The sequence below is a fragment of the Rhinolophus sinicus genome, linkage group LG01, assembly GCF_036562045.2.
Source record: "Rhinolophus sinicus isolate RSC01 linkage group LG01, ASM3656204v1, whole genome shotgun sequence".
Lineage (NCBI taxonomy): Eukaryota > Metazoa > Chordata > Mammalia > Chiroptera > Rhinolophidae > Rhinolophus > Rhinolophus sinicus.
Window position 1 is genome coordinate 131,871,967 of NC_133751.1, and position 26,295 is coordinate 131,898,261.

Below are 26,295 nucleotides of genomic sequence, written 5' to 3' on the forward strand. Positions count from 1 at the left end.
CCAAAATGTCTATGGTATCTAGTGCAAGCTCATCAATGTTTGTGGGTATATGTTCTAAAAAGGCAGCAATTAAAAATTTGGAAATTGAGTTAATGTTGTAAAGCACCTCATAGCTCTGGGTGAAGAGACTAAATGATACATAACTAGAATACTTCACAGGAGAACCAAATGTTAATTAGGCAATCCCACAAGACTGATGTGTGTTCTATGAAGAAAACAATATCATTAAAAATAATTTAATATATCAGCAAACAATGTTTAATTGAAGTCCATTTCTCACCAGCAAAAAATAAACACTTTAAACATAAACAATATTTTATCTATTTAATTCAAATAAAATGTATGCAAATGTTGATGCAGTATAACATACTTATGAAATTTATTTACCTAATAGAACTATGCTCCAAACCAAGAGTGCCCAGATTGAATTTGTTAGAAAAGGGGAAAGATTTTTCTCCTTTCTATGTAGTCTTTTTTATTGTAATTAAAATTTATCCTGTAAATGAACTATAGTGGTACAAAAATAATTATTAATATGATAAAACAATTTATTTCTATTATAATTTTCAATTTAGAAAATCATTTAATATTTTAAAGAAAATAATTTTCAGAAGGATTAAACACGAATTCCAAAACCTATTTTTTGACAAATATCTTCAAATTATAATTTTAACATTTTATGTTGAAAACTAGAGTGAATTCTTTGTTTAAAACACATTTATAAGAACATAAATGCAAATAAAAAGATGTCCTTATTCCTTTAATGTCAGCAGATTCCAGCAATACTAGATATGCAGGAGTTGCTCTCATCAAATTATGTCATATTTTATGGATTAATTTTACAATGTTTTGTTATGAAGCAAAAAATAAAATGTCTAAAAAATGTATCTGATATTATATAGATATTTATACTTTAAATATAAAAATATTAAAAGTCACAAATACTATTTCCATTTATTTGTGCACAATTCTCTATAAAAGGGTGAAAAGAAACATGTATTATTATATTTGTTGGTGAAGTGTATCTTAAAATATCAATGAACTTTCAATTATTCTAAAGAGGTAAGATATTGTCATTTACTTACTGATTAGTTCACTTGCTTCATAATTTTAATGAACAAGTATTTGTTTCAGGAAAGTTTCTATCTTCACAATGATTTTATAACTACAAAAATAATTTCATCTGTAACAGTGGTTCATGACCAGTGGTGGTAGTGGTGGGGGCGGGGATTTCATCCCCCAGGCAGCCTTGGGGAATGGTTGACATGAAAGGTGGTACTATTAGCATCTTAGTGGGTAGAGTCCAGAGATACTAATCAATTATCTACAATGCACAGGAAAGCCCCCACAACTAAGAATTCTGGCCCCCAAATGTTGTAGCAGATGGGTTTGCATCTTAATGGATCTGAATAAAGGTCTCTAAATCACTTAGGCTTGTATGACTGAGGTGTGTGCATCAATCATCTAATACCAAAGACGAGAGAATTTTACAGTTTCTTCCTTACTAATCTTTTTCACTGCTCCAAGATAGATTGTATTATTGTACCACACTTTAAAAATAGCAATTTACAATGCCAATAAACTTACTACTAATTGCATATGAATTCATCTGCATCTTAGTTGTTTGATATTTGTATTATATTTTGCCAAGGAAATAATGCTAAAAATGGTGATTATTTTTCAGATGAACCAAAAAAAACCATTAATTTATAATATGATTTTATGATGACACATAAGTAGTCATTAAGAAACTAAATTAGGTCATAGACTTTATTACTGGTGTTGGGAGAAGAGGACAATCTATTATAGGAAGGAAGTATAAGAGGAGAAAGTGATTCCCTCTGTGATGTTTTTATATCAATTCTTTGAATGACGTAGCAATGTGTCTTTGGCATATTTTAACTCTCATTTCTCTTCTTCGTTGCTAATTCCCTCTCACCCTTCTCTTAGGCTCTTGGTACTGCACAATATTCTAAACACCTCATTATAGAAGCCTCACAAGTTTTCTCAAATCTCAAAAATTCTTCCTTTCTTTGATCTCACCTTCATTTCACTTCACCTCAGTGAGAATTCTCATGTTTCAAAGGTGCTTATATCAACTACAAGTAAAGGTGCAAGCATTTTGCTTTAACTACTTCACATCAGCTTACCATTCTTAGAAATATTACTATTTTAAGATAGGATGCATGTTAAATAAAATAAATCTCTTAAAGGTAGTATGTAAATATATGAAAGAGACACTATTAAACAGTTAAATGTGAGGAAAATAGTATTTTTAACAGAATTAATAATATGTAGGATGGAGGGATATATATATATATATATATATATATATATATATATATATATATATATATGGCAGTTAGTTAATCTTAATATAGTAAAGTGTGGAAGTGAGTAATTTAAGTAACCTTCAAATATTTAAAATTCAACTCTGTCACATTGAAACATGGTTTTTCATATTAAGCATATGAAAAAAAGTTGCTTGTAACTGAATATATCAATAGCCCCATATGGAATCCCTCATTCTTCAAGTTTCATAAGTGATACTTTGTCCCTAAAGGAGTAAATGGGGTTACTAATATGTTAGAATCCAGATTTAAAAAAAAAAAAAAGATCAGCCAGTTTTCTTACAAATGTTGTCAAGAAGAGTTTAATTTTCTATAGAAATATTTTCCTGAAGCAATTGGAGGCACTCAATTCATTTAACTGTTAAAACTACTCTGAAAAACAGCCTGCAATTCTCCTTATATTGTCTTAATATAACAGGCAGGTGAGATAAACATTGATAGAAAGCATAGAGGTTCCATAAATTGAATGATTTATTTTTATCACAATATGCTAGAAAATGTGCTAAGTGTTTTGTAAGCATTATTTTTATTTATTCCTTTTATTGGCCATTTTTGCTTATAAAAATAATAAATTACCTCCATTTTACAGAGTAAATTTAATTTTGAAAAAAGGTTAAAAAAAACAAACTATGATCACACAACTATTAAGAGAGGAATAAAGTTTTAGATTCCATAAAATGAGCCTTAACCATTATACATACTACTTCTCTAAATGAAGCAATTCACTTAGATTTATTCATTCATTTAACAATTCATGGATACCTGTTAAAATGAATAGGAGATAGATGCTGACTTAGAGTGTAAGTTTTATAAATATATTTCACCTAATTGTTGTAACTGCGAAGAAACTCCTCATGTCTCATTCATTCTGTTTCTGTGTTTGATTAGTTTTTCTAAGGGTTGTTGTCATTTTAATGTGTTATATAAAACACTTTGTACATGTGCCAGTCGCTGTGGGTTTCAAGAACAAAATTAAAAGGGACAGTTGAGTCAGTAAGCCTGTCTTTGAAAATAAAATAAAATGGTCCCCGCAAAATAGTATTTTTTATCAACAAATATTTAATAAGTCGCCAGTGAACTGAGTCCTTTTCAGGAAGAAAAGTTCCCTCAAGAAGAGAAAAGCATTTTTAATTGGTGAAAATCTAATGGATAAAGTATTTGCAACATTCTATATTTAAAGTGACAATCACATTCTTAAGTTATTTTAAGAAAACATTCCAATCAGAGCAGCTAAACAAAGCATATAAAAGAAAACTAAAACAAAACAAAACAAAACAAAAAGCAAACAAACAAAAACAGAGTGGTAAAATCTTTCTAGATTCATGAACAAATGCAGTTCCACTGGGTGTTTAAGTCACAACTGAAGTTTTGAATCAGAAAACACTTTTAGGCTGAGAGACACAAAGAATGATGGATGGGACATGTACTCATACATGCAAAAAAAGAAAGTTACACTTTCTCCATGTTCACAAATTCCCCTTATAAGATGAGGCTAGGGTTTAATACTGGCCTGTGAGTTGCTTTTTTAAATGGTGGGGGAAAAAACAAAAACAAAACACACACACACTAAAAAAATAATAATATTTTATAACATGTGAAATTTTTATGAAAATGAAAATCCAGAGTACATAAATGAAATTTTCCTGGAACAGACAACTTACTCATTTTCTTTTCATTTGCTTTTTTTTCTTTCTTTTTTTAAATTAAAGTTGACTGAGGTGACAATTGTTAGTAAAATTACATAGATTTCAGGTGTACAATTCTGTAATACATCGTCTATATCTCACATTATGTGTTTACCACCCAGTCAGTTCTCCTTCCATCACCATATATTTGATCCCATTTACCCTCTTCTAGAACCCCCCTCCTTTCTTATCCTCTGGTAACCACTAACACTCCCCCTATTATAGTCTATTTTTATGAATTTTTGTATCTTCATTTGTTTGTCTTGTTCTTTTGTTGTTTTCAGTTTTATAAGCCACATATCGGTGAAATCATGTGGTTCTCTACTTTTGCTGTCTAACTTATCTCGCTTAGCATTATAATCTCAAGATCCATCTATGTTGTCGCAAATGATACTATTTCATCTTTTCTTATGGACAAATAGTATTCCATTGTGTATGTATACCACAACTTCTTTATCCAATCATCTACTGAAGGACACTGGGGTTGTTTCCATCTCTTGGCCACCACAAATAAAGCTGCAATTAACATAGGAGAACAAATATCTTTACAAATAAATGTGTTCAGATTTTTTTTTTGGTAGATACCCAGGAGAGGGATTGCTGGGTCATATGGTAATTCTATTCTTAATTTTTTGAGGAACCTCCACACTGCCTTCCACAGTGGCTTCACCAATCTGCATTCCAGTGTCTGAGGGTTCCTTTTTCTCCACAGCCTCTCCAACACTTGTTACTATTTGTCTTGTTGATGATAGCCATTCTAACTGGGGTGAGGTTACATCTCATTGTGGTTTTTATTTGCATTTCTCTGATGATTGGTGATGTTGAGCATTTTCTCATATGTGTATTGGTCATTTGTATGTCCTCTTTGGAAAAATGTTTCTTCAGGTCCTCTGCCCATTTATGAATTGGACTGTTTGTTTTTTGTTGTTGAGTTGTATGAGTTCCTTATATGTTTTGGATATTAGCCCCTTATCGAAGGCATTCTTTATAAAAATCTTCTCTCATTTGGTTTGTTGCCTCTTTATTTTGTTGGATGGTTTCTTTTGCTGTGCAGAAGCTTTTTAGTTTGATATAGTCCCATTCACTTATTTTACCTTTTACTTTCCTTGCCTTTGGAGTCAAATTCATAGAATGCTCTTTGACCTCAAGGTCCATAAGTTTAGTACCTATGTTTTCTTCTATGCAGTTTATTGTTTCAGGTCTTATGTTTAGGTCTTTGATCCATTTCTATATGACTGTTTCCACAATATAACAGCAGAGTAAATGGTTACAACAGAGACATATGGCCCATTAAAGCCTAAAATACTTACTATCTAGTCTTTCGCAGAACAAGTTTGCTAATTCCTCTCCTAAACCATTACCATGGTCTATATGTCACACTTTGATTGTGAAGCCGGTTACAGAAACTAGTAAACTAAAGCAGTCCCAAAATTCTTCATTCTTGCCCCAACCTTTCTTACTACACAGACCTCTATCACGATTGTAATTGATTTTGCCTTTAAGTGCATCTCAACTATACCATTCTCTCTGTTCTTATGACCATCTCCCAGATTTTGGCATCAGCTACCTCCTAATCTGCTGAAGAAGCATGCTTGCTAGTCTCCTACCTGCAGTCCTCTCTCTCTCCAAACTGTTCCTTGCATAGATGGAGTTCAGTTTCTAGCATGGAAATCTGCTCTTTTCGCTCCCTTGACCAACTGTTTTTAATGTTCTTCTCCTTCCCTTTGGGCAGCAGTCCTTAAGGAAGGATCAATATGCCCTGGGAACTTGTTAAAAATGGAAAATCTCAAACCACAGCCCAGACTTACTGAATCAGAGCTTTTGAGTAGAACCCAAAAATCTTAGCATTTCTCTGTCTTAGGTTCTTTATCTGTGAAACTATGTTGCAATGAGGATTAGCATGTGTCAGGTGCTATTATTATTATTCTTAATATTGTTATAATAAATGACTTAGATAGACTCTATAGTTGACACAAATAAGTAATATACACTCTAATACTCAAATTATTTTTATAATTCATCGCGTATACAAAACAGAGTTAGGAAAATATCAAATAACCCTACAAGCTCTAAGTGCTAACGGAGTTCTTACGGTGTTTAGTATGAATATGGAAGAGGTAAAAAAATGAATTATGTCAAGATTTAGAATTGATATGTGGCTCTGAAGTGAGAAGTCTCTCAGAAGGAAATTTTTTCCTGAAAATATTTGTGTGTAGATTAAGAGCGATATTTGTAAAACACTAATAAAACACAATACAAGTTTTATTACCTACCTTATTATTACAAAGTCATAATCATGAAGCCATGTTTATTTAATGTTTAATCATGCAAGCCTTGATCTCAATGTCCAAACAAAAAGCTAACATATAGTTCAAAAAAAGGTTTATTATGAAAAAGTAGCTGCTGCTACTGCTTTTAATATACTCAACATTTTTTCAATTAATATTATTATTCAAATAATAGCTGTGCTTAGTGATAAAATATATTTAGATTAGATGGCTTTATAAATATAAATTAAGGCTTCAATTAAGGGGAAACATACAATTTTGGTGTTCTTGCTCATTATAAAAAAAGTGGATTTATATAGCATCTCTCTATGCTAAGGAAAAACATTCTTGTATGTATTTATTCAGTAGGTATCCATAAGTATCAGCTATATGTGATAAATTGCCAAAACACCAAATACAGCAAATTTAAGTTAAAGTACCCAGTTATCAGTCCAATTGACGGAATAGGGTGAAAACATATAAGTCTTCCAAAACTGTATGGAGATAAAATATGATTATCTAACCAGTGTGAAATTGGTACACTTTATGTGAAATTCTAGTTCCAAACTTTCCAATATTTTATATTCAAATTTTTGTTGTCAGTCTCCTCACAATAAAACTACTATTACTTTTTGTCCTTTTACTTTGCTCTAGACTTTCTTGCTTTATTTTTTTGGCGATGTCATGTGCCTAATACTACCTGCCTCATCTCCAAACTATCCCCTCCTCCATTTTATCTTCACTCTGATATCATAAATACATGCCTAACACATAAAATCCATATGTCACTCCTATAATTAGATATATTTCATGCCCACTCTCCTGCCACCCCGGCCCCCACTGCCAATAGCACAATATCCAAATGTGCTAGCCAAAACAGAGGGCTCCTTTGGAGAACAAATTGGTGGGATGAGGAAGCTGAGCATTGAGCTGGTTGCTCTACCCTCCCTTCTGCTCTAACTGGAGTGCCTCCAATTATTATTATTCCTGGACTAAATCCAATTTATCATGTTATATTTCTCTCTTTAAAGTCAAAGTTGGATTTAATTTAGTAATGTTGGGTTTCAAATTTGGGTAGCCATACCTACATTTTGGTTATAGTTTATTTATTTATTTATTTATTTATTTATTTATTTATTTATTTATTATAGATTTGTTTCCCTATCTGATATGGATTCCTATCAGAGCTCTGAGCTCTGATAGAACTCTGGTAGAACCAGAACTACATTATGTATGTGTGTGTGTGTGTGTGTGTGTGTGTGCATGTGTCTGTGTGTGTGTGTATGAATGTACATATCTCCCAAATAATATATATTCATATAGATAGATAATATTTTTGTTCTAAAAATAATATAAGATCATAAAAACAGACACATAGAATCATGGACAAAATAGAGAGCTCAAAAATAAATTTATACATATAGGGTCGATAGATTAATGGCAAAGGGGCTAAGAACATAACATGGAGAAAGAACAGTATAAATGGCTCTGGGGAAAATGGATAGCCATACACAAAAGAATGAAACTGGGCCACTATTTTACACCATATAAAAAAAGTCAACTCAAAATGGATTAAAGACTTGAATGTGAGCTGGGAAACCATAAAACTAGAAGATAACATAGGTGGTAGGATCCTTGACATCTGTCTTGGTGATGATTTTTTAGACTTGACAACAAAAGCAAAGGCATCAAAAACAAAAAAGCAACAAGAGGAACTACATCAAAGTTAAAAGTTTCTGTTCAGAAACAAAATCTTTTACAAAATGAAAAGACAACCTAGCAAATAGGAGAAAATATTTTCAAGTAATGTATCTGATAAGAGGTTAACATATCGAAAATACATATAAAAATAATACAACTCAATAGCAAAAACAAATAACTATCAGATTCAGAAATGGGTAGAGGAGCTGATTAGACACATTTGCAAGGAAGACATACAGATGACCAATAAATAAATGTAAAGATGCTCAGCATCACTAATTTCTAGAGAAATGCAAATCAAAACCACAATGAGATATAATCTCACACCTGTTAAAATGGCTATCAGAAAGGCAAGAAATAACAAGTGTTGGAGAGGATGTGGAGTAAAGGCCACTCTTGTGCACTCTTGGTAACAATACAAATTGATATAGCTACTATAGGAAACAGTATGGAGGTTCCTCAAAAAATTAAAAATAAAACCGTCATATAATCCAGCAATTCCACTTCTGGTATTTATCCAAAGAAAACAGAAATACTAAATCAAAAAAATATATGTAGTCTCATGTACATTACAGCTTTAATTACAATAGCCAAGACATGAAAACAAACTAAGTGTTCACCAATGGATGCATTGACAAAGAAAATGTAATACACACACACACACACACACACACACACACACACACACACTAGAATATTATTCAGCGATATATAAAAAGGACATCTTGCCATTTGCAACAACATGGATAGAATTTGAGGTCATTATGCTAAGTAAAATAAGTCAGATTAAGAAAGACAAATACCTCCTTATGACCTCACTTATATATGGAATCTAAAACAAAACTCATAAATTGGTAGTTGCCAGAGAGGTATGGGGTGGGAGGGGTGGACAAAATGGATAAAGGTGGTCAAAAAATATAAACTTGCAGTGATAAAAATAAGTAAGTCATGGGGATGTAATATACAGCATGCTGACTATAATAAATAATACTGTGTTAAATATTTAAAAGTTGTTAAGATACTAGATTTAAAATTAATTAATCAATTAATTAAAAATAATATAAGAAAGATTATGACATACTTTTCATTCAGATTTAGTGATTCTTTTGCTTCTTGGAAGGGCTTATGTTCATGTATTTGTTTCTGGTAGCAACTACAAAAGATCTTAAAATTTGCTGACAATAATAACAAAACCCAAAACTATTAAATATGGAAAAATTATGTATGTATAGATGCATGCATTAAAGCTATTAATGACAGAATAGAAATGAACTAACATCAAACTAAATATCCAAAAATAAATGAATAGTTGAGAACACTTTTGATAGTCATATGCTATGTGAAAATATGTAGTAATTAAAAATGAGATTTATGAGGTGTCAGTAATAACAAGGGAGAATGCTAAGTATAAAAATAAACATACAAAATTAACAATGAAGTAATATTAAATTTGAAGAGATACAAAAGCTTTCTTAATTTAGAAGAGAATGAAACATGGACTGTGGAGTTGGTCACGCTCCTTGGAATTTTGGTGCTGGCTTTGATGAGCTTTATTACGCTGAGCTAGGTTACGTCAATTCCCTGAGCTTCAGTGTTCTCATAGAAAGTGAGATTATCCTGTTAGATGGCTCTGATAATTTGGGAAAAAAGTAAAAACTAAATGGCACATAGTAGTTCATCAGTAAGTAGTAACAGGTTTTTTGTTGTTGTTTTTGTTTTGTTTTGTTTTGTGTGTGTGTGTGTGTGTGTGTGTGTTATCGAACACCTCTATTGAAACAACTAGAAGAAAAAACATTGAAAAGTTTGTTGCTTTGTGAGTTGGGGAAATGGGTGTATATTTACTCTGGTCGCTGTTCTTCTGCATTACAGAACTTACCTGTTATAAGGAAAATATTATTTTACAATACGGTATTAAATAAACTTTAAATATTCTTTTTCCTAGTATAACCACAGCTTTTATGCTCTTCACTGTGTCTATGAGCAGTGGTGTTAGATGGTAACCTGAGTGTAGACAGAATAGATTTGATGGTCTAGTCACCTGATTACATCTGCTTTCTCTTGATAGATCATGAGCGATCCTATTGCTCTTATTTATAATAGTGATTCACATTTATATTGGCATTGTCTTTAAACAAATAGGTCTGATATAGAAAATTATGATGTTAATGCCATTACGAATTATTTGAATGTGATAAAAATGTGTTCAAAATGTCTCAGAAAAGTAATATAACCTAAATTTCAATAAAAGGTGGCCAAGATAATAGGAATGCAACAATGGTTACTTTTTTAAAAAAATTATTTACTTATGTATATAAACACAAAGCACTGATAATGGGTGAGACACTGTTCTAAGAACTTTTCAGGTATTAATTTGTGTTTCAAATATTCATATTTAATGACTATTAATCTCATGTTTACTCAAGCCTATGATGTAGATACAATGATTACCTTAGTTTAAAGGTGAGGAACCTGTGGCACAGAGAAGTTAAGTATCCTGTGCAAAATCATACAATTAATAAATTGTAGGGCTGGGATTTGAGCCCAGGCATTTGGGCCCCAAAGTCCCTGCCATTAAATGTAAGCTCAGCTTCCTTGTACTACAAAACAAAAATGTGAAAATGTAGTTTTAAAATACCCACTATTGCTCCTTTATATTGCATATGTTTAAAAATGCTTTGATTTATTTCTTCTTAATTTCATATAACAACTTTAGGAACAAAAGAATCTAACATAGATTTTCTTTTTTAGAAGTTCTGCTTAAATGTCCAATAACCAAACCGGAAATGTGTACACATGATGAATGCTTACTTGTAAGAAAACTGGGGCTAAAACTTTTATTAATTTTCTACTTGGAGGATTAGCTAACTTCAAAGAATATTTCTAACCTTTATGTCTTTAATTTGTGAAATACATATTTCAATTTTATAACACTGAATGTCATGTATTTTAAAATTTACTAATATTATTTTTTCATGAACCTCACATTCATTCACTGGAAAACAAGGGTGTATTATGATAGGACTTCTGCTAATGCTGAACTTTGTCACCATGTTCATTGTAACTTTATCTTTGGTAATAAAATAGTCAATATATTCTTGCATCTTTTTAAAAAAAATTCCCTAGCATTGAAAGTGTTACTTCATAGAAGCATATAAACAGGATGGATAATGCTCAGTGATGCTTATAATGGATAAAAGTATGATGCTCTCTGATTATTCTCAAAATTGGAAACTAACTAAATTTTGTTTAGGAATATGCAAGTTCTCCTTATAGGTGACATTCTCTAGAAGGATATAAAGACTAGACTATCTACCTTGAATCCTGGGAAGATATGTTAAATTAGATCCACGTAGCAAAAATTTCTTTATTTTCATTTTTCAAGTTAAGTAAAGATGTCAAGAACATATTTCCCCAATTAAATTAATTACACTGAATGTCTCACTTCCATTCTGTGCATATGAAAATGTCAGAAAGACTTCAAGGTATCACGTTCCTTCCCATTCTATGAATTTGCTAGGGGCCATGTCAATGAATCAGACCGTCAGTTAGTAAATGAAATACATTGATCTTATTTTGAGGGAGGGGGATGATATAACACATAAATCCAAGCCATTTTTCATGGTCCAATTTATGTAAACTACTCTAACATAAAACTTATACTTCCTACAAAATGCTGAACAGCCTGGGAGGCAAAAATATATATGTATGTATTTTTGCCTTTTAAAAATTAAAACCAATCCCATCTTGTGAGTGTCTGTCTATGACTAGATACTCCTCCATGCTGAGGGAAGTTTTTTAGAAAAGAATATATATATATATTTCATTATAACAGTGGTATATTGCTGGTCAGAATCATGATTTCTTGCCTAATTTCAATTCAGTTAAATCCAATATATTTACTGAATGCCTATTAAGTGCAAACATGATTAAGCTATATTTCCTCCCTTTAATGCCCTCATGCTTTGCAGGTTACGAGGATGAAAGGAGTAAAGCAGTTAAGGGTGATAGGAAAGGATTAAAGTAATTGCCTGCATAATCCAGGGTATATACTAGAAACTCCCATGTGACTAAGAAGGATGGATTATATAAGAAAATTGAAACTGAGAAATTGAGAGTACCTGGGAAGAGAACTAGACTGATCAGATTGTCAGAGAGAGAGGCGCAGAGACTTTACAGACGAGGAAATTTTGATGGGAAAAAATAGTATCGAGGGAGAATGAAGACCAAGTATCAGTGAAAAAGGATAGCCATGGAATTTATGGACCACAGAGGTATTTTTAATCAACATAGGAGAGGATAATATGAATTCAAAATGAGGCTTGCAGTATGGTCCATAAGACCAGAAATGCCAATGAGGTGGAAGGTCTGCTTAAACTACATTGAAAGAAGGAGAAAATAGACTCTCTAAAGGAAAGAGCTTGTCATCTGAGAATTATGTCTCTAATAAGCACATGCTAATGATAAAGGGAACATCATTTGCATTGGAATGAGATTCCATAGATTATTACGCATGTCATAATGGGGAAGAGTCAGACAACAGTTATAAAAAGATGAGTTGATGTTGTACCAAATAGACAAGGTATCCCAGAAAAGAAAAGAAAAATAAATGTGATACTTACTTAGAATTAAGAACATTTGGTAATGATTAATTGGAGGAAACGAAAGCACAAAACCACGATGAAGATTTCTGTTGCACCAGCATGTGAAATCCATGGGGAGAGGTAGCAGACATGTTTGTGTGAACTCAGTTCTCTTCAAATGGATAAGCTCAAATGGATAGTTTATGCTTTCTTAGAGCACCATTCCTTTTCCTCCCATTATCCTGCCCAGCGACTACTTCGGGTGGAGGGTTAACATAAATGTGTCTTTGGCGTTCTCCTCTAATTTACTGATCATACTTAGGTAAGATATTCTAATCCTGAAGACTTTCTAAAACTTCCCACAATATCTTTCTATTGATATAAGTGTGACTAAAAATCTGTGGACTTGGTGTAATACCCTTAATTTCTAAGAGTTCTCTATTTCTATGAGAAAGAAACAAAAAGGGAAAGAAAAATATTCTGAACTAATTAAAATAAAGGCTGGAACCACTCCCATCATACAATATACATAAATATTAATAATTGTTAACTTACAAAAGTTATTTTATAATTCAAATATTATATGATTCAGGTGAAAATACCTTCTGGGTGGTTAATTCATGACAAGCACTTACCCTGTGGCTGACGACTAGGGTGGTATATCTGAAGGTCAAATGGCTGGGCACTGGTTTTCTGAATCACACTGACATTCTGCCCTGTCCACTTATTGGCTTTAGATAAGGTGTTGGTCCTCCAGTCAGTCCAATATACCTCACTCCCATATAGAGACACAGCAAAAGGATGAGAAAGGTATTCATGGCCCCGGATGATTTCTATCATGCCTGTTCCATCATAGAGGGCTGAATATATCGCATCTGACCTACAGAAAGGTAAATACATCATTTTTCAGCTCTTCATCAGAACTCATTCAAATAGTGTAGTGATGTGATCATCTTACTTAGGTAAATAACAGAGAAATTATTTTATGAAAACTATTTTTATGGACCTGTATCTAATTTGTAGGGGGAAAAAACCCATCATAACAAAAACAAACGAAAGCCACCACCTACTGCCAGAAAATCACCACTATTATAGTAAAAACAAAACAAAAATCACCGCCTATTTCAATGTGTGTATACATTTATACATGCATATTAGGACACATTTTGAATTTGTAAATATTATCTGAGGATGGCAACAGAAAATAGAGAAGAAGAGATTCGTTTTTAACCTGGCATCTGTCCAAACTATCCTTTTTTCAAAGTGGTCCACAGTCAGTCCATTAGGCCAAGCCCCTGTTTTCATGTCTTTGTAGACAGTTTTTCTCCCAGCACCACTCATAGAGGCAGATTCAATGCGAGGAAAATTGGCATCCCAATCTGTCCAGAAGAGAATTCTGAACAAAAAGAAAAAAAAATGCTATTGTTTCAGCCATTCATTTCACAAATATTTACTGAATGCCTTCTATATGCTAGGCACTGGGTAGGTAAACAATGGCAAGAGAAATGGGCATATTACCTACCCTCATGGGGCTTACAGTGCAGTGGAGGAGAACAACTAAATAAACACATGGATAAAACGATAGCTTCTAAAACATTTTGAAGAAAAATTTGTTATTAGACAAAATAGCAGGTGAGTGACCTACTTATAGAAGATGATCAAGGACAAAAGCATGAAGGTGATGTTAACACAGAATCTAAAAGAAGAGGAGAGCAGTATAAAAGGCAAAATAAATAGCAGATACAAAGGCCCTAATGAAGACAAAAAATATGAGCTATGGGGGGAACAGAAATAAGGCCAATGAATCAGAAATGTGGTGGAGGAAAGGGAAAGAAGATAAAGTTGAAAAGATAAGGTGATTGTAAGATAAGGAGATTATTTGGTATTTTATTGCAAGTGAATAAGAGGCATATTTAAGCAGGATAAAAACATGGTATCATATATAACTGGATTATAGTGAGGCAAGATTATGGCTATGTCAGGTGTTTATTTTAAAGGACCAAAGTGATAGTGGTTTGGAGTATGCTGGTGGCAGTGAAGATAAGCGAATGGATTCAAGATACATTTTGGAGGGAACATTGCTAGGACTAGTTGATGATTGGATGTAGAGAATGAGGCAGAGAATGGAATCATAGGGACTGTCAGTTTCTTGTTTTAGTAAACTCAGAGTGAGGATAGGGAGAGGGCATGTGAGAAATCCACTAAGTGAAATGGGAAAAATGGAAAAAGAACAGATTTTAAGAGTTGATAATTGAGTATAGATGGTTGTGGATAGCAATCAATAGTTTAGTTTTGATTTTTGATCTTGAGATTTCAAGACATCCAAAAGGAGACAGCCAGGAAGCTGTAGTATGCCAGGGTGAAGTTCAGACAAGAAGGCAGAGCTGGAGACATGATTTGGAAGTCATATGTATGTAGATGAGAATTAGATTCAAATGGATGGAATAGATCATATGCCAGAGGATGTAGAAAAAAAATAAATAGCAACAGAAGAAAACTATATACTTTGATATATACAGACACGCAATTGTTAAAACACACCTTTTTATATGTTAAAGATCATTACTTTTTTTAACAAGTGCTATTTGTAAATCTAGAAATTCATGGTGCATAAACAGTTCTACACAACAGAGATTAAATGCTACATGTCATGCATTTGATGTTTAAGGTTATTAGGTAATGGATGGTTTATGTTTAATTGATAGTGGTCTACACTGTTGATGCATGTTTCAATAGTGATTATATAATGTAGTTACTCAACAATTTTGCAATTATTACAACAGCTAATATTTTTTCAGTGTTTATTGTGTGCCACTGACAATTTTCAGCTTTATATAGATTATCTCATTTAATTGACCATAAGGCCACAGCTAGTTATCCATGTTTTACAGATGAGAAAACGAGCTTAGAGAAGTTAAATTACTTGATCAGGGTTACATAGCTATCAAGTGGCAAATGGAGATGGGGACCTAGAGAGCTTAATTTCTGTTCTCATGCTTTTAATATCTAACTTTAATGCCATGCCATTAAATAAAACAGCAAAGGGAAAGCATCTGGTACAGAAGTAGGTGCACGTTTAGTTGCCTTCTTGACTTTGGTAGTAGATCCCAATTGATAGCATGGAATTAGGTATGGGAGAACACAAAGGACTGGAGATAAACCAACAGTCCAGTAAATTTTCTTATTTCTGAAAACATTTTGGTGAGGAATGTTAAAATTATTGGTAAAAAATAAATTATATACACACACACACGTGTGTGTGTGTGTGTGTGTGTGTGTATATGTATATATATACACACATATATACATATATGTGTGTACATATATATGTATATATATCGCTATTTTTAATTCTTCGATTATTTTGAATAATCCTTGAGTATCAGGATTTGGTGGATTATCTTGGAAAATGAAACAATCCTCTGGAACAAAATTTAAAATCCAATTCAACCTATCTTCTTCTTCTTCTTCTTTTTTTGATGTATTATGTCTATTTAAGGAAATGTTGAATGATGTAAACTAAGCTTTCATCATGACTTCAATTTTTGAGACATTTATAGTCTCATACAGGACATAGGAATTACAACTATGGAGTAATTAGAAGATATTTTAAAACATTATATAATGAATTATGTGAGCTAAAAGAGAATGGTGGACAGGGAAGGATGATATTGACCTTCTTGATAGAATGAAAGTTCATAATTATTAAATAATTGTATCACGGTTTAATTGTGGCAATGTGGATGTTTTTGTGCCAAACTTGAAACCAAGGGTGGGGTCTGCCCCATTCCAGTATACTTAACCTCAGAATCCATTTTCTCTTCTGTAAACGAAAAGCATCATGGTCACACTTGTCAGAAATATGTGATGAAGTAATGGATATAAACAATTTCGCTCATAGAATGGCTAGGACATAGAAAACATTTGTGTTTGTACAAGCATGCATACACACACATATTCATAGAGAGTATTTGTTAAAAGCAAAATTTCAGTCTTTACAAACTATTAAAGAAATGGGGTGGGGAGAGAAAAAGGAGAGAGAGAGAAAGAGAGAAAGAGAATGAGAATTATTGCTAATGACAACGTTTAAGTGTTACAACAGCACACACACACACACATATATATATATATGTATATATATTTATAAATAATATATGTATATATGTATGTGAAGGTAGATTAGTTTTATAAAATAAGCATGAGTCAAAGGCATGAGAAAAGGATTTAAAGGAGTAGGTCAGAGGATAGGATTTATATTATAGAATGTCTCTCAAACAATAAGTTAATGTTATTTATTTATTTATTTTTTATTTTTTTTTTTACTTTTATGGGTAGCTTTAGGAGTTTCCACATCTCTGGTATCTGGTGGTATCGGGAACATATACACAAAAACAATATCCAAATTGTTCATTGTTTATCCACAAAATATTTGAATAAATTAAGTAAATAGATGGGAAAGAATAAAAATTAACTTTTAATATATCAGAGGGCAATGTGTTCATAATTTTTGAAGCTTTGTGATGGATAAGAGGAAGTTTATTATATAATTCCTTTTATCCTTATATTTGAAAAAATATATATAATAAAACATTCAAAAGTGTGAATAACTCAATATTGAACAAATAGATAAAAGTTTTCAAAATGGACTAGAGGACATTCATAAAATCTCATTTTTGGAAATGTTATTCTGAAAAGACTAATGTTTAATGATGAAATTGTTTTGTATGAAAACATACTACCTATCTAAAAATATAAGCATAACATAATTTATAAGCTATATATAGACATATAGATAAAGATAAAGATATAGATATAGATATAGATATATAATATGTTGCCAGTTAAAATGAAACAAAGGTTAATTAATAGAAAGTTGGTAGGCTATTCAGTTAAGTAGCTGAATGTTTTTCTGAAAAAGAATGAATATGAAATGAATTCTATGTCTCACTTCCAGTTTACTTTTCGATGTGCACATCTTTTCACTTACACAAGCTGTTGTCAGCTGCCCTTTAAACTTAGCATTAAGAAAATAAGATTTAAAATAGAAATAAGACCAACATAGCACAAATTAAATGTAATATACTGACAAACAAGGTAAAGTACAGAGATTTTCAGGTTTGAAAAAGATTAGTAAAAATAATCCCTGAAAACAAACAGTGAATTTGAGAGTCATAGGTACTCTGAGTATCCCTGAATAAACCACCACCCGATCTAGACAAGTCTGTACTTCACGCTCTGGATTAATGACCCAAAGACTTCTGAAGCATTGTCTTTTGCATGCATAACAAATGGAGATTTGGTGTCTCCCTTGTAACTTTCTACCTAGTTTTGCCTTATGTAGTCATGGCAATTTCAACATACATATCAGCACCCCTGCAAATCTACATGCTCTGTATGTAAGTTTACAAAAATGGCACTGTGGACTCTCAAATAGATGCTTCCAGTGGACACAAAAAATCATATATATATATATATATATATATATATATATATATATATATATATATATATATATGAATATGGCTTGGGACAACTTGCAGCACTCTAAAATGAGTAATCCCTACATTTCTTCACTAAATATAGCTGCATTAAGCTGTTTCTTCTGTAGTGGTCACTATGATCTTAATCTTTCATCAATTCAGGCGGGAAATTTACAATACTTTTTATAAAATACAATGTTCTAGAATCAGCTTCTCTGAAAGTATTCTTAAGCTTGCCAAAAGTCAGTTTACAATCAATTTTAAAAGTCGATTTCAAGGATCAATGTTTCATAAAATTCTAGGCAGTCTTTTGTATACTTCACAATGTGGTATTTTAAAAGAATCATTTTTCCCACATTACTTTCTTTTTATGGTTAAAATGTATTAGCTTTTCAATGAATGCATTATTTTTTCAAGTATACAAAGACTGAATATCCTTTCTTACAGGACATATGGAAATGTTCAGCCACGGTTGCTTTTAAAAAGGACACTACAGTGTACCAATTCTACAGTTCCTGCATTTATGGGTTAGCCTGTATCAGGCTGAAATTGGGTCAATAGACCATGAACAAATTATACCATTACAGGCATGAAAGGGCCATTATCATTTATCAGGTTAAGTTGCAGAAGGTGAAAATAAATGATCTTAACAAAAAAAAGAGGTTACTGCTCTATAATTTTTAGGTCGGCTAAAACCAACAATGTCTTTATTAGTTTTGCTTAAGAACACACCCAGATAAAATGAAAATTGTATTTAGATGTCTTATTAATCTTCACGATTACTATATGCTTTTACCAATTGTAACTGTTATAGCAGAATCCACTTATCATAACAAATGGAAACTAAATACCCTCAGTGGAGTAGGAAGACGCCACAGGCTGGCACAAGAATAAAGGCAACAAAAGTTCAAGAACTGAAGTGAGCACAGCCGCTAGATTATGAACTCCCTGGTGCTTGTTACTCCCTAATAATAAGCTTGATGTTTAGAGAAGATTCATGTACTCATTGAGATCACCTTAGCAATAAGTGTATTCCCTAAAAGTGGAATGAAAGAAAAATGCCTCCTTCCTAACACCCCCAATTTACAATCTTGTTATAACTTGCCACTTGGGATACTGGGTCAAAACCCAGAATGCTGCAGGGATGTAGCATGGTAGAAAATACGGTATGCTTTATAATGTGAAATGAAGGCCAGTGGATACTATACTTAAAAAGCAAAGTAGTCTATCTAAAACACTTCTTTTTGATTATCTGTAAAATAGGTCACAAAGACCTACATTGCTGTAGGAACCTCATGTGATGTATACATGTTTTATGGGGCTAACATTATAGCCCGTCTTTTTCCTCAGCTGTGAGAGCAAACTATTATTTTTTCATTTGTTATTATAAACAAAGTTTATAGCATTAGCTGTTTTGTTTGTTTGTTGTTTTACTGTACAGTTTACTTTTTAAGGAGTACCCTTGACTTACTGTTAGTTACATGTAAACAAAATCTATTCATACATAGTATAAATTACTTTATTTAGCACAGTTGTATATACCAAGAGCGTCTATTGAGCACAATTATGTATACCAAGAGCAGCAAAAGATTTTCTAGGCTTGGAAGCAACTTTGCTTGCCATTGGAAAGCTTACAATTTAGAAGGAAAGATAATTATATTTAGACAAACCATATTTCTCAAAAAATTATCCAGTGAATTTATCCTAATATAAAAATTTTCAAACTATGTTTAAATGTCTTTGGAACGCCTATTAATTTTAGATCACAGTTCCGTGATATATTTCATGAGTAATTTGAGAAATAAGGGAAAAATCTTCCATTTCTTTCTGAATAGCACTGAAGTAGTAAGTTGAGTTTAAATCAAATTAAATTAGTTTTCAATTTTGCTTTTCTTGTGCTTAGCATTGCTATGAAGTTCATGTGTGTGTGTGTGTGTGTGTGTGCGCGCGTGCTTATTTTTATTATGTTCTCAGCCTACCTCAGTAAACATACAACATTTAAAAATGTCTATGTACTTTTTACCAAAATATCTAATAAACCTGAAAATATATTAATATTTATACTGCATTTTAAAATTTAATTGATACAACTGGGCTTTTAATTAAAGGTATTTATATAACTTCATATCTCAGTTCTTATGAATCCTCTGTAAGACATATTTAACAATAAAAATCCTATCATACAATAGCCCAACCTGTCAACCTTTCAATTCATTCCTAGAGATGTATGAATTAGTACTGTCATCTGAACTTTGGTCATTTATGTGACACATACAAAAAATTTACAAATGTTATATCTTCACTCTTTTTTTAAATTTTATTACTACTGTAGTTATCTTAATTAGCCTCACAATATCATAATAGCCATTAATAACAAAGGGCATCAACTGTCTCAGAAACATTATCAGGTTTTCCTTGTTAATAAACAGGCTAGGTCTGTACTGGCTTTCAACTCTTTGGGGATATTTTACTTCTGAAGTTCCTTTATATTACTGAAATAGTCTATTTTCACTTAAGTTGTATTTGTGAGTTGTGTGTCCTCTGTGTTTCTGTTTTCTTTGTCTCCTCTCAGGTTGGATGTAAACCAAACAAACTAAGATGAACAAGTTTATCCTAAGTACTATCAGTTCAAAGCTACAGAAAATGAAGTTTCAACTCCCAGCTTTAATGCTTTGTTTTGTCAAACCATTTTAAAAACTTTCATATACCTATTTTATTTTTATTTTTTCCCTCTCTCTGTGGGCCAATTGTAATTTGGGAATCATTCATAGCTTTCCTATCATGTTAGTATACATGCTAAAACTATAACTTTCTCCAAAATATCACTTTCTTCTTTATAGAAAGCTTCTCATACAGAGAGCGTGCAGGGACAACTCAGGTAGGTTTAATAGGTTAAAATTTCACCAGTTGTTACACTGAGGGTGTGGCTTCTGTAGACAACAAACCTTTGGAGAATGTAAAGAGTCAGGATCAGCAATCTATAACCTTAGAAATAGTCTCTTTAAGAAAAGGGACTTTCTCATTAAACATAGCACGTCTATTCCTGGTGAGTTGTCAGTATAGGAGGTAATGAATGAAATGGGCAAAGTATAAACTGGCTAAACTAGAGAACATACCCCCAGGCTGAAAGGCACAGTTGCCAGATCTCTATCATTGTTGCTGGATCTCCCTACTTTATCAAAAACAGTCAGAAATGCACAGCTGTATGCAAAATCTCTTACCATTTTAAGTATTGACAACTTATTCAAATACATTTAAAACTCTGTGAAAGGTAAAGCCTGTTTGGATCCCGGCTCTAGACAGTTTCCTTTGTCCCTTCAGTGTCTGTGTCTGAAGAGAGGAAAAGAAAAACAAACAAACTTCCCAATCTTTCAATGTCTCAGTTATTGGTCATAAAGAGGCACACAAGCCAGAGAGTGTGGCCAGGAAGCTGACTTAAACCCAGAACTCCCTTTTCTCTCTTCTGCATCTTTTTAACTCCCTTCTGGCTGACTTCTCACTCTTATTGGTGTTCCCTGGACATTGTATTAGTTAAAGGTACAGAAGCAAAATTTTTTTTTTTCCGACTATCTTTTATACTTGACAATGGTTTTGGATTTCCAAAAGCATTATCAAGGAAATAAATAATCAACAGTAATAACAAAGTTTTCTCACATATGTCAGTTACATATCTCCTACATATTTACTATCTTCTCAAAGACAACCTCATGATAATTATATCTAATTTACAAAAAAGAAAACTGAAATCTAAGGGAGATAGTATACTTGAGTAGGTTCTCAGAAAATAAGTGACCACCTAGAAACCGGAACCCTCATTTTCTGGCTCCAAATCCAGGGTCTCTCTTCTGGTCTTTCATAATGGAACACGCAGGAACACAGTTGGGATAATGATCTGAGTTACTCAGCACCTGACCTTGTGTTCCAGAATCATGTACCTTGTCTTTCAAATGTCCCAATAGTTAGCATCTCACCAATGGACTTCCTCACGCTTATTCTAATTTTCTTTTAAACTAACTCCAAGTACATATGAAATAAATCAAAGGTGAGGTGGTTAACGCCTGTGACTGTTTGGATTAAACACTGACCCTGTAGATTGCAACCATTAGATACAATTACAGCATCTCTTTGACAAGTCAAAGAGAAATTCATTAAATTACTGCTTCATAATAGAGCTGCAATAGTTTCCAATAGAGCCTGCTTAATGCCTGTATTTAGAAAAAAAGTATTTCTATCCTCTAAAATTACCAATGTAAAAATAACCAAATTTGGGTGATAAACTCATATATATCCAATTATAAATATATATATATATATATATATATATATATATATCCCTCACACATACCACATACACATATGTATACATACATATATACACAACTACATATATATGCATACACACATATGTATACATGTACAAAATAAACACTTTGATTCATATTTTATGAGATAATTAAATTCAATATTTATGTGGAAGATTTTTTTTTTTTTTAATGCCAAAGTGAATGTATGGAAGGCAAACTTCTTTACCCATATCTTGGGTCCAAAGCAATGGCCCTGGGATGTTCCATGGCTCCTGCTATGAGTGTAGTTCTTAAGGAACCATCTAGTTTGGCTACTTCAATTTGGTCCAGATTGCTGTCTATCCAGTATATGTTGCCCGCAATCCAGTCAACGGTCAGTCCTTCTGGGGTGGCCAGTCCATGCTCCACAACCACTTCAATTGCACTGACACCTGTAAGAAAAGGGAAACCAACGCTTGTACCCATTCAGAGGAATAGGCCTATTATTAGCTGGACAAAGGACTTAAACATTATGTTAACTCTGAGAGATAGAGTATGAAAGTATTACCTGGCTCAGGAGAAACTAAAAAGGCCCAAAATGTAGAATTACTGATCTTTCTAAACAGAAATTTTTTAATCTCTTAGGTTCTTTCAGTGCCAGTAGAATAGAATTTTTAAACAACTCTGAGGCTAATAACAATGTTCAAGTTGCAAAAATGCTATTTCTTTTCTCTGATTTTTTTGGCAGAACAGAGATTTTTGGAATGATAATGATGTACAAGTTAAAAGTGGTGCAATTTAATTCAAATGCTGCTCTTCACTGATGGAATAAAGAGAAACAAAATCACACTGGAACAGTATTGTAGCAAGTCAGCTCCCACTCTTTTTAGAAGTATGATAGGTAAGATAGCTTTTGCTGCATTTAACTATAACAAAGATAAGCCCCAAATCACATTCCCCTTACCTGCCACCCCAGGCTATGAGACTTGCAAAATGTAACTCATTTGCGAATAAGAGAAGAAGGCATTAGTGGTGTCTAAATAAAAATAAGCAATTTGGTAATGTCCACCAATATTCTTATTTATCCACTCCTTAGTTTCTCTCAGAATTAAAAAAAATATATACACATTTTTAAAATACCTTTTTCTCATAGGATAACTCTTCATAGTTTATGACATTACCAGTGATTATTATTTGACATTTTAACAGTGTTATTTTTACACAGTTAACCATCTATCTAATCTCATGGACCTAAATCCATCATTTGAAATCAACATCTTGCAATATGACATACATTCATCCATCATAACTACATTGTATGTTTAAATATTGCAATTTTTCCAAAATTGCAAAGGTGATTTAAAAAGGAATTTAGAATTTTGTAGAAATACCTGGCCCTTGAAATGCTACACAGATGTAACATTTTCAAGAGAAACATCACATATATTTATCTCAAATCCTTGCCAATTAAGAACGACCTAGATTAAACACAAGAGATAAGTCAAAATATGGAAAACAAATATTTAACTCATAGTAGTAGTCTTTGTAAAAATTTCTTCATCATTTCTTTGAGTTATGCTGATAATTATAACAATAACAACAACAACAACAACAACAACAAAATTGTTTTAACCCACAATTACTAGCATGTAGAAGACAGTCATTTTTTCTTGTCAATATATTTCTTCACCTAAATCCACAGGAAAGTCCACAATTTGAAAATGTAGTGAACAGCCCATGTCCTCACCACTCCCTTCCCTCCAAATATTTTCACACATATACATCCCTGGTTTTACATATATGAGGGAGGAGATAAAGACTAAGAGGTCAAAGATTAAATAAATTTCCTTTTTATCACAGCATACTTTTTTGGAATGTTCAGTTTAAAATGAATCTAAACATTAACTCAATATTGTAACACATGTACCTCCACTTTCAGAAAGCTTGCCCCGGTATATTCTGTCTTCCACAACATCTGTCCAATAAAGTAAACTTTGATTGAAGTGAAAATCAAGCGCTATTGTGTTTCTCAACCCAGGAACAAGTAGACTATAGTCTCTTTTATGAAGATCAATCCTTCTGATCTCATGGCGAATAGAGAAAATGATGAATGCCTCAAACGGATCTGAAATTAAATTTATTTTAATAAACTTATGAAAACATTTATATACTTTGGTAAGTGGAATAAAATAGATGAGATCAAAATCTGTTCATTTTAAGGTGCAACTAATTACATAATACTCTATCATTAAAGCAGAAATTTGTTTTTAATCCAAAATTGAAAAAAAAGAACTTGAAAAACTTATTTATTTTAATGATAAAATATGGTATACACATATTTTTCTGTCTTGGATTTTTGTTTCCCTAATTCTGATAAAAGAATACAATAATTGTTCCACTTTGAACACAAAATGGAAGACTTTCTGTTTTCTTGGTGTTTTAGCTGACAATCCAAACCTCAGAAACACAACAGAAATTGCTAAGAGTTAGCTGAAACTAGCTCTGCCATTAATATCTCATCACATGCCTACAGAGCCATGAAGCAGAGCGATCAAACAAGAAGAGGATTTCTATGAAAACAGTTGTTGGGCTTATAGTTAAGGAGGGGTCTCCATAGGAATAAAGAAGCGGTTTTCCCCATAGTCCAATAAAATCATGACTATACTACTTCCCACTAGTTTTGTTTTTTGGGTTTTCTTTTTGGTTTTTTTTAAAATAATTAAATTTATTGAGGTGACAGTGGTTAGTAAAATTATGTAGGTTTCAGGTGTACAATTCTGTAAGACATCATCTATAGGTGATGATGTAATAGATCACCACATTGTGTGACCACCCAGAGTCAGTTCTCCTTCCTTAACCATATATTTGACACCCATTCCCTCTTCTACCATCTTCCCACCCCCCTTACCCTCTGGTAACCACTAAACTGTTGTCTGTGTCTATGAGATTTTGTTTGCCTCTTTGTTTTACTTGCTTGTTGGTTTCAGTTTTATACCCCGACTAGTTTTTAAACCTGAATCAAGTCTGAGTGGAGAGAAAGGGAAATAGTTTGAAAACAGAAATGAGGTTAAAAGTTTTATATTTTTGTACCTAAAAGAAAAAGAAAAAAATGTTTCAATATCTGAAACTTACCAAAATTATGTCATTATTTAAAAATGTATCAAGTTCTGAACCAATTACTGTCTGACACACTAATATGAATTCTGCTGCTGAATACATTTTGAGGAAAGGAGACAAGTTTGCAAAGATTCCCCCTATTTCCATGTTAGTGCCACCTCTTTGTACTTTCCTTTAGGGAAATTTATTTTCCAATCCCAAATCTAGACATATTTCTGAATGTGAGCTGCTATGTCATCCGTGTCCACTGTGATTGGCCCAGGGGGTGGATTTAAGATCTAAGGTTCACAGGTGTGTAAACTTAGAGAGACGTTTTCAAGCTGAGGGCAGTGAGTTTCTTTTTCTCCTAGGTCACAAATCTCAGTGTTTATACATTTGTAGTCTGAAGAAGTCTATTTGTGGTATTATAGGAGAAGAGGAAAAAGGCACAAAGAAGGAAGCAGTGGGGAGAGACTGTGATCTAAGGTTATTCCTACCCATATTTCCAAGTATCCCTAAGAATAGTCCCTTCCTTCAAATCGCCGGTACACTTTCCATGTTTTGTATATGCAAGCCAATGAACTTACCTAGTTAACTTAATTTGAACTGAGTTTCTGTCCACTGCAAGCAGGTTTACTGCTGTCATTAATCTCATCTTCTCAGAGGCCTTTCCTGATCAGTTAACTAATAAAAGCCCGTCTCCATTACTATATATCACCATAGCCTATTTATTCTCTTTGAGGTATATTTTAAATTCAGTATTTACTTGTTTGTCATTTATTTCCTCACTAGGTTACACACTCTATGAAAACAGGGATCTTGTCTGTCTTGCTCATTATGGTGTCCCTAACT

The 26,295-nt window shown here is 32.6% G+C and overlaps 1 protein-coding gene across 5 annotated transcripts in view; it reads right to left on the reverse strand.

Moving 5' to 3' along the window:
* LRP1B (LDL receptor related protein 1B) overlaps positions 1 to 26,295 on the reverse strand; it is a 1,798,389-nt gene that overhangs the window by 613,585 nt on the left and 1,158,509 nt on the right. For all 5 annotated transcript variants that reach the window (XR_012497488.1, XM_074335786.1, XM_074335783.1 and 2 more), the window contains 4 exons: positions 24,275 to 24,472; positions 22,595 to 22,799; positions 13,816 to 13,980; positions 13,220 to 13,464 (listed from right to left, as the gene is read on the reverse strand). Coding sequence is in view for 4 of the 5 variants with exons in the window: in XM_074335786.1 (XP_074191887.1) it covers positions 13,220 to 13,464; positions 13,816 to 13,980; positions 22,595 to 22,799; positions 24,275 to 24,472 (813 nt within the window). In the remaining variant the exon portion in view is untranslated. The remainder of the gene's footprint in view (positions 1 to 13,219; positions 13,465 to 13,815; positions 13,981 to 22,594; positions 22,800 to 24,274; positions 24,473 to 26,295) is intronic.